This window comes from Corvus brachyrhynchos, unplaced genomic scaffold (genome assembly GCF_000691975.1).
Source record: "Corvus brachyrhynchos isolate BGI_N302 unplaced genomic scaffold, ASM69197v1 scaffold30, whole genome shotgun sequence".
Lineage (NCBI taxonomy): Eukaryota > Metazoa > Chordata > Aves > Passeriformes > Corvidae > Corvus > Corvus brachyrhynchos.
In genome coordinates this window covers 731,260-739,081 of record NW_008235742.1, presented here as the reverse complement: position 1 = coordinate 739,081, position 7,822 = coordinate 731,260, and the positions used below count along the sequence as shown (strand labels likewise).

General features: G+C 65.6%; 2 protein-coding genes across 2 annotated transcripts in view; both read left to right on the top strand.

Annotated features, from left to right (window-relative positions):
• The first annotated feature begins 13 nt into the window (after nucleotides 1–13).
• LOC103624173 (collagen alpha-1(III) chain-like) lies at nucleotides 14–7,160 on the top strand. The gene is made up of 21 exons (XM_017736963.1): nucleotides 14–1,823; nucleotides 2,045–2,184; nucleotides 2,538–2,606; nucleotides 2,784–2,846; nucleotides 2,930–2,995; nucleotides 3,235–3,450; nucleotides 3,648–4,010; nucleotides 4,229–4,348; nucleotides 4,423–4,476; nucleotides 4,673–4,699; nucleotides 4,996–5,097; nucleotides 5,288–5,332; nucleotides 5,491–5,571; nucleotides 5,675–5,716; nucleotides 5,831–5,858; nucleotides 6,089–6,138; nucleotides 6,224–6,348; nucleotides 6,477–6,539; nucleotides 6,663–6,725; nucleotides 6,910–6,978; nucleotides 7,139–7,160. Coding segments are annotated over exons 1-20 (2,241 nt in total). The 5' UTR covers nucleotides 14–1,300; the 3' UTR covers nucleotides 6,911–6,978; nucleotides 7,139–7,160.
• Nucleotides 7,161–7,177: 17 nt separating this feature from the next.
• Nucleotides 7,178–7,822, top strand: part of TOP2A (topoisomerase (DNA) II alpha) — a 20,339-nt gene continuing 19,694 nt past the window's right edge. Inside the window, exons 1-2 of the mRNA XM_017745971.1 lie at nucleotides 7,178–7,333; nucleotides 7,534–7,646. Coding sequence (XP_017601460.1) covers nucleotides 7,178–7,333; nucleotides 7,534–7,646 — 269 coding nt within the window. The remainder of the gene's footprint in view (nucleotides 7,334–7,533; nucleotides 7,647–7,822) is intronic.

Genomic DNA, 7,822 nt, shown 5'->3' with positions numbered 1-7,822 from the left:
GGACCCCAGCCCCGCCAGTCTCCGCAGCACCGGGCGAGGAGGGGAGCCCGGGAGACGGCGGAGAGCAGCCCCTGGGCCCGGGGGAACAGTCCCCGAGCATCCCCCGGGGCTGGTGACCCCCGAGTTGCGCCCTGGGGCATCTCAGCCAGCACCGGGCTTGGGGCAGCTGGGGAGAGCCGTCTGGATGCGGCAAGGGTGTTGTGGGCACTGCAGCGGGGTGTTGGGCGCAGCAAGAGTGTCTTGGACATGGCGGGGGGGCCCCTGGTGTGGGGGTCAGTATAGTGGGTGGGGCATGAGCAGCAGAGCTGCCTGCCATGCAGGCCTGGGCTGAGAACCCCAAACTCATCTCATGGGTGAGTACATCTAGTGCTTAAACTGGCATTTTGAGGCTTGAGTGACAGCACTGGTGGCATTGCCACGAGGGCTCTCAAGACCATCTTCTCTCTCCCATGCAGGTGAGTTGGGCATCACCAAGTACAGGCAAGACAGAGGCAAGCAGGGTCTATGTCCCCCACAATTCCCAGCCCCAGGCCCCACAAGGCATGGTCACGCAGCACCGCTCTGAGCCCCTGCCCTGCCTGGGACTGCTGTGCAGGGGCCGTGACTCGGGGCAAAGGCACCAGCCTTGACTCAGTGTCCCAGCAGAGACAAAACCCAAACAGGTGCCCAGCCCCGCTCAGGCTGTGGCACCTTATCAGGCCTTGGCAGTGCTGTGTGCCTGCCAGGGACACTGTTGTGTCTGCGGGCAGCGGCAGGGCCAGTGGCTGGTTGGGCATGCAGGGGACGGGGACAATGTTCCACCACCTTTGCCCAGGCACTGCTCCTCCAGGTCCCTGTCCCAGCACCATCCTGTGAAATGGAGTGGGGCTGGGCTGGTGCCCTCACAGCCATGCTGCCCCCACCCCAACCACAGCCCTGTGGCCATGCAGGGGCTCAGTGCTGGTGTTTGGTGCTCAGCGTGGTCCAGGTCCTTGCCTGGGACAGACCCATGCTCCCAGTCCTTGATGGGGAGCTCTTCAGGATTCTCGAGGCTATGGGAGCCCCAATTGCTGCCCTGCCCCAGCAGGGCCTGGAGCTGCCCCAACCCAGGGAAGAGGTTGCAGGTCAGCAGGAGGAAGGAGCAGGAGGGGGCTGGGGGTCAGAGAGGGCTGTAGCCCCCAGCCAAGGGTAGCTCTGATGAAACCAATGAGACCCCAGGCCTTTTGCATGTACTTTGGGACATGGTGCCTGCGCAGATGGCCGGGTGCCTCTCCCACCAGGCACCAGCAGAAGGGCAGACCTCAGGGACGACCTGCAGCCGATGCCCCCTGCTCTCAGCCGGCCCCCTCGTCCACTGGATTTACTCCCCATTTCCAGGCAGCTTCTCCTCCCCAGCCCTCCCTCGCATCCATTCTGGCATCTCCTCCTGGCCCTGGCTCCCTTCCCGTGGTTCCCACTAGCGCTCCTCTCCCTTGGCTGGCAGGACAGACGGTGGCCTGGCTGCGTGGGTGCTCAGCACCCGCCGGATGCGGTCCGTGGGGTGCGGGGCGGGCAAGGGGCGTGTCGGGGGCCACCGATAACAGCGGGCGCCGTGCCGGGGCCACAGGACCAGACAGCACAGGCGAGTGGGATGAGCCAAGGACCCCCATCCTGGGCAGCCAGGCCCCGAGGCAGCAGAATGGGGTCCAGCAGTCCCCTGCATCTCCTCCACACCCTCTGCATCGTCTCGGTGCTGGCTGGGTGCCTGCACCCTGCCACAGCCCAGTGGTTTTCCCTGGGCTCAGAGGACACCACCCCGGATCCAGGCACCAGCCCCACGGCCCCCACCCTGGATGGGGAGGAAGGTAAGCATGGTGGGTTGGGGACATGGCTTCTCCAGCACCCCAAATTCCTGTACCTCAGCATGGAGGGGACAGGCGGAGGGTGAAGTGTGGGGTGCCAGGGTCTAGGGCTGCTGGTGGCACTGCTGTGGGCACAGCAGGTGCTGGGAACTGGGAGTTTTGTGCCACCATGGTCCCCCTCCAGCCCTGCCACCTCCCATTCCAGCGCTCCTTTGCTCCTACAGACGCAGACGCCAGCGTGGAGCACATGGAGAAGGTGCTGCTGAGCAAACCCCCTCTGGCAACAGTCCCTAGACGCCGGGACCAAGCCTCCAGGGGGGCAGCGAAGGGGTCGGGCCATGCCCCACCGCGCACACGAGGACAGGTGCTTTTTCCCTGGGCAGTGTCCCCCCTCCGGCTCCTCCAGCCCTCCTGAAACTCCCCGGCTGCTGCCAGGCTCCTTGCTATGTCCTTCGCCTTATCCATGCCCTGCTCGCACACACCAGCCTGGGCACTATGCCCTGTTCCAACCGCGAGCGCAGCTCTCAGCTCTCTCTGCCCCCTTGGAAAGAAGTCACGGCAGCTCCCAGTGTCCCCTCACATGGGCTAGCCCCACAGCAGCGCTGGGGTTGGGCCCCCACACCCGGCTGAGGGCAGCCCCGACTGGGGGATGGTCGCATCTGCCCCCCGGGAACCCCTCCGAGCCCTGGACTGAGTGCTCCCTGTCTGTCCCAGCAGCACCGACCCACGGCTGCCCCGGAGATCTTTGAGGGGAGCGCAGTGGAAGAGGAGTTCCTGCAGATCCAGGTGGTGGAGGGGTCCTGGTCCCCGGGGCGTGTCAGGGCCAGCCTGGGATGGACACCCGGGCAAGGGCCTGTGGAGGACACGGGCTGGGCAGGGCAGGACGGGATGGGGACGGGGGGGGTGGGGAATGGGGATGGTGCTCAAGGGTCTCGCACTCAGCCCCTCCTCTCCTCCACACAGACGACGGCAAAGGGGCTGCCCCGGCGGGTCCCCTCGGCCCCGAAGAGAGGCCCTGCCCTCCAGGTGAGAGGTGGGCGCGGGGCAGCCGCGTCGGACCCGTCAGTCGGGGCCCCGGTCCCGCGGCTCATCGCTCTCTCCCTCTCCAGGTGCACAACATCTCCGGCTGTGTCTGCCCCGTGCGCCCCGGCCCTCCCGGCCCTCCCGGCCCGAAGGTGGGGTGGTCCTCCTTGGGAAGGGGCAGGGGGGTGCCGGAACCCACAGGGACGAAGTCCTGATGGTCTTTTGTCTGTGCAAAAACCTTTTTGCTCAGGATTTGGACTCTAACTTTGGGATTTGGGTTAGAGAGTGACTCAGGTGGCCCCAGGGAGGGGGGAGTAAGCAGGTGCCCGTGGTGGGCTCCAGTGGAGAAGAGTGCCAGGAGGCGGAGCCAGGCTCTGAATTTCTCCGACAGGGAGAGAAAGGTGACCGAGGGTACCCGGGAGAGAGAGGCCAGCCCGGATTCTTAGGGGAGAGAGGAAAGTCCGGCAGCCCAGGACAGCCAGGTCACCAGGGCCCCCGGGGCCCCCCGGGTCCTCCTGGACCACCGGGGCCCCCGGGGCCCCCGGGCACCGCGGGAGCGCGGAGCCCACCCGCGCCTGCTGCACTCCCTGAGAGATCGGAGAACGAGGTGAGCACCGGAGCAGGGACAAGGACAGGGGATGCCGGTCCCGGCCGCGGTGTCCGTCCCCCGCTGGACTGGCGAGGATGGGGACGACTGGGACGCGTGGCTGTGTGGGTGGGCAGGGGGACCAGGGGATGGGACACGGCAGTTCATTGACTCTGCTCTCTCTCCTCTCTCCTCTCTCCCTCTAATCTGACAAGCAGCTGGAAGTCTCCAGCCCTGTGGGGAACCCAGGACCCCCAGGTCCCCCCGGGCTGCCCGGCATGCCCGGACCCCCAGGCTACCCGGGCCATGATGGCCCCCCGGGGGCCCCTGGGCGGGAGGGAAAGCCAGGACCCCCAGGCCCTCCAGGGGCTGTGGGGCCACCTGGTTTCCCTGGGGCTGAAGGACTTCCAGGGTCTCCAGGCTCAGCTGGGCCAGATGGACCCCCAGGGGCACCAGGACTCCCAGGGCCTCAGGGTCCCCCCGGAGTGCCTGGGCATGAAGGACCCCCTGGTCCCCCAGGACCTGCCTCACTCCCTGGCAAACCAGGGCTTCGAGGGGAGCCAGGATTCCCAGGACCAAAGGCAAGGGTGTCCCAGCCCAGCCTGTCCATGGCCCTGGGGTGGGATGGGGTACATGGGCTCACCAGCCGCTCGCCCTGCCCTGGGGGAACAGCCCCCATTACCAAGCCCTCAGAGGGCTCCAGGGCTGCCCTGAGACTGCCCCAGTCCCACCACTGTGGGGCCTAGGGGAACACAGGGGCTCAACCCCACACTCACCACCCTGTGCCATCTGCCCTCAGGGAGAGAAGGGCGAGTATGGACTGCCAGGCATGCCAGGGAGCCCTGGCCGAACCGGAGAGCCAGGGTCCCCGGGCATGCCGGGTCCCACGGGGCCACCAGGACCACCAGGGGACTACAGGGTGAGTAGGTGGTCCCGGGCTATGGGTGCTAGGGAGGGGGCACCTGTGTCACCCCACACATCCTCTCTTTGCAGTGCGACTCACGCCACACTGGGCACCGCGGATTGGCTGGGCTGCCGGGCCCCAAGGTGAGCTGGGCAGTGGCACCATGGGCGGGGGTCATGGAGCAGGGGCACAGGCACAGCGCTGGCCATGGCACCCTGACCAAACAGCTCCACGGCAGGTGGTACTCTGGCTGTGAGGCACAGCACTGCCTGGGGGTGCTTGGGAGGCCTGGGGACCCCCAGAGCCAGGTACTGACAGGATCTCTCACTTCCTTTCCAGGGAGAAAAGGGTGACCCTGGAGAGCCGGTTTGTAGCCACGAGCAGCAGTGTGGGGGAAGCTGTCTGGGGGGGTCCCATCCCCACACCTGAGTGTGCACCCCTGAGCCCTCTGTGCTGCCTTTGCTCCCCCAACGCCCTTCACCTCACCCCGGGGCACAGGGCGGGGGGTGAGGGACACCGTTCCCTGTGGAACATGCATAGGCACACATGGGCACACCTGTGCCAGCACTCAGTGCACCCATAAACACCCCCAGCACTCCCTATCCCCACCACCCAGCACCCAGCCCAGGCTCTAACCCTGCCTCTCTCTGCGGCTCACCCAGGGGTGCTGCTACAGGGAACACGGGTGCAAACCGGGCCACCTCCCCTTCCCCAGCACTGGCAGCCAGCCCGACCCCTGGGGGTCCATCAGTAGGTACCAGACGGTGAGTGCCCAGAGCAAGGGGTGCCCAGGAACCCCAGCCCAGCCTTGGGGACATGGTTCACCCCACTGGCAACACCACAGGACCCATAGCCTCAGATGAGGTGGAGGAAGGAGAGGGGAAGAATGGAAAATGGAGAGAGGGAGGACGGAGGATGGAAATCAGTCTCAGTCTTCTCCCTCTTCCTTTGCAGGGTGGCAAAGAGGAACCGGAGATTTATGGAGCAATCATCCCCCATGTGAGAGTCCCTGTCTGCACTGCCTCAGCCAGGGACATTCAGCCCTGGGAGGGGACAGGAGTGGGAAGCATGGGGGACATCAACTGGGTGTCATAGCTGCCCCCCTAAAAGGCAGCACCAAAATGACCCAGTCTAATTTCCACACTGCTCTACTGCAGGGTCTTCGAGGTCCCCCTGGGAACCCTGGTCCCCCAGGGCCCCCCGGCCCCCCTGGCCCACCAGGTCTCCTCTACCTCAACGTAAGGCCCAGCACTGGTGTGCACACGCCTGTGCCAGAGCACACACACGTGTGAGCGTGCACAGCACCAGGCCCCCTCCAAACCCTCCTGTCTTTGGTTCCAGAGGGTGCACCCTGTCCATGCCCAGCCACCCTGCAAGCAGCCGGTAAGCCACGGCCTTGCTGTCCCTGAGAGTGTCCCCGTCCCCTCCCTGTGCACCAGGAAGGGTGTCCCTCTCCCTATGCCCAGCAGCAGCAACAGGCCCCGTTTGCCTTCACAGGCGTCCGCAGACCGCAGCTGGCCATCAGGTGAGGGCGTTTCACAGCTGTTTTGGGGGCTCCAGCCTCCTTGGACACACCTTTCTTGAAGTCCTGCCTCCCTTCCTTCGGTGCCGGGACCATGACAGCATGGGTCCCTGGCACCACTGCTGGCTCTCCCACCCACTCCCACCGCATTGCTGTGGGGCCAGCTCCCATGGGAGCATCCAGGCCCTGTGCTGGGACACCTTGTGACCCCACACCGTCTCTGGGCTCTCCAGATGCCAACGTCCCTCAGACGGAGCCATTGGACTCCCGCGCTGATCTCCAGGTGCGTCCAGGCTGCAGCCCCCGGGCAAGCCCCACAAGCTGCCCCATACCCCACAGCAGGACCCTCACCCTCTGCATTCCCCCAGCACCAGACATGGGTCTTCAAGTCCAAGGAGCTGATGGTGAAGGCGAGCAGTGCTGTGCCCGAGGGGAGCCTGGTCTACGTGCGGGAAGGGAGCAACGCCCCCCCCAGGGCTGGAGCCGCCTCTTGGTACCGTGTGGGGTCCCTCACAGGGCTGGGGGTGCAGGATCCAGGGCTGGATTTGGTGCTGGGGCAGCAGATCCCCTGGAGGGAGTGGATTCCCCCTAACCTGTCCCTCTGCTCATGCCATTGAGCAGCTGGAGGATCCGAAGTCCTTCTTGGCTGGTGATGACCCTTCTGCCTCCACCCCACAGAACCAGGTGAGGAGTGCAGGAGCTGCAGGGTCTGCTCATGCCCCTGTGGGACAGAGCCCTCCTCCACATGATGGAGGGGACAGACCTCACAGGAATGTCCTCTCCCTCTTCTTCCACCTCTCCATCCAGGAGGCAAAGAGGGTGCAGGCGAGAGGTCCCAACACGCTGTTGCAGTCTCCAGTGGACTCACTGGTGAGCCCTGCTGAGGGTCTGCCCATGCTGGGAGGGATGTGCCATAGGGACAGGCTGGATGCTGGCAGGGCAGTGCCAGCTTGGCATGAGCAGAACCTGGGATTGTGTTGGTCTGGGGAGAGTGCCCCCCACTCATGGCACATGGATGGGTGTCCCCAGACTGACCTGAGCTGTGTTTTTCCAGACTCAGAAAGAGGAGGAACAAAGGCTGACCCAGATTCTGCCAACCACCATTGCCCCCCGGATCCCATCGGTAAGGAATGCCTAGCCCCAGGCTGGGGATGAGTGGCCCAGCCATGGGAGAGCGGGGCAGAGGTGCCCAGGAGACCACCAATTCTGGCCAGCACTGCCAGGGGCTCACACCCTCTGGTAAGTGGGGAGCAGAGACCTCAATTCCTCCCTGCCACCCCCAGCTCCGCCTGGCTGCTCTCAACGTGCCCCTCTCTGGTGACATGAGCGGGATCCGGGGCGCTGACCTGCAGTGCTACCGGCAGTCGCAGGAGGCCGGGCTCTATGGCACCTTCCGGGCCTTCCTGTCGGCCCCCACCCAAAACCTGGTGTCCATCGTCAAGCGGACAGACAGGACCCTCCCCATCATCAACCTGAAGGCAGGTACCCCCATCCCTAGGGGGGCTGTGGTTGGCAAAGCCCCACAGCCCCCATGAGCTGCAGTGGGTGGGGGACCCCCACCCAGTCCTGCTCTGGGGCTGCTGCACCTGGGCTGAGCTGACCAAGAGGACATTATTGCCCACACATGGTGGGGACAAGGGCATTCCCCTGGCCCCTGGCTCCTGGCTGGTGCCCACAGGGGCAGCTGCTGGCCAAGTCCTGGAGCTCCCTCTTCGAGGGTCAGTCCGGTGCTGCCCTGCGGGGTCCCATCTACTCCTTCAACGGGCGCAGCATCCTGACAGATCCCCTCTGGTGAGTCTGGACACGGGGTCCTGAATGGATGTCCCTGTGTGGGAGCTGGAAGGGGGGTCTGTGGTGGGTCCCTCCCTGCTGAAGTGCAGGAGCAAAGAGCTGGAGGTGCCCCAGCCCCTCTCACCCCATCCCCACCCACAGGCCCCACCGGCTGGGCTGGCCCGGCGCCCCACCCA

What these genes read in the sequence shown, in the direction of transcription:
- LOC103624173 (XM_017736963.1), top strand. Translation starts at nt 1,301, where the DNA reads ATGCCCCCTGCTCTCAGCCGGCCCCCTCGTCCACTGGATTTACTCCCC. An exon ending in CTGGGCTGCCGGGCCCCAAG is followed by an intron (nt 4,477 to 4,672) that starts GTGAGCTGGGCA and finishes CTTCCTTTCCAG; the next exon opens with GGAGAAAAGGGTGACCCTGG. An exon ending in CCTCCACCCCACAGAACCAG is followed by an intron (nt 6,540 to 6,662) that starts GTGAGGAGTGCA and finishes CTCTCCATCCAG; the next exon opens with GAGGCAAAGAGGGTGCAGGC.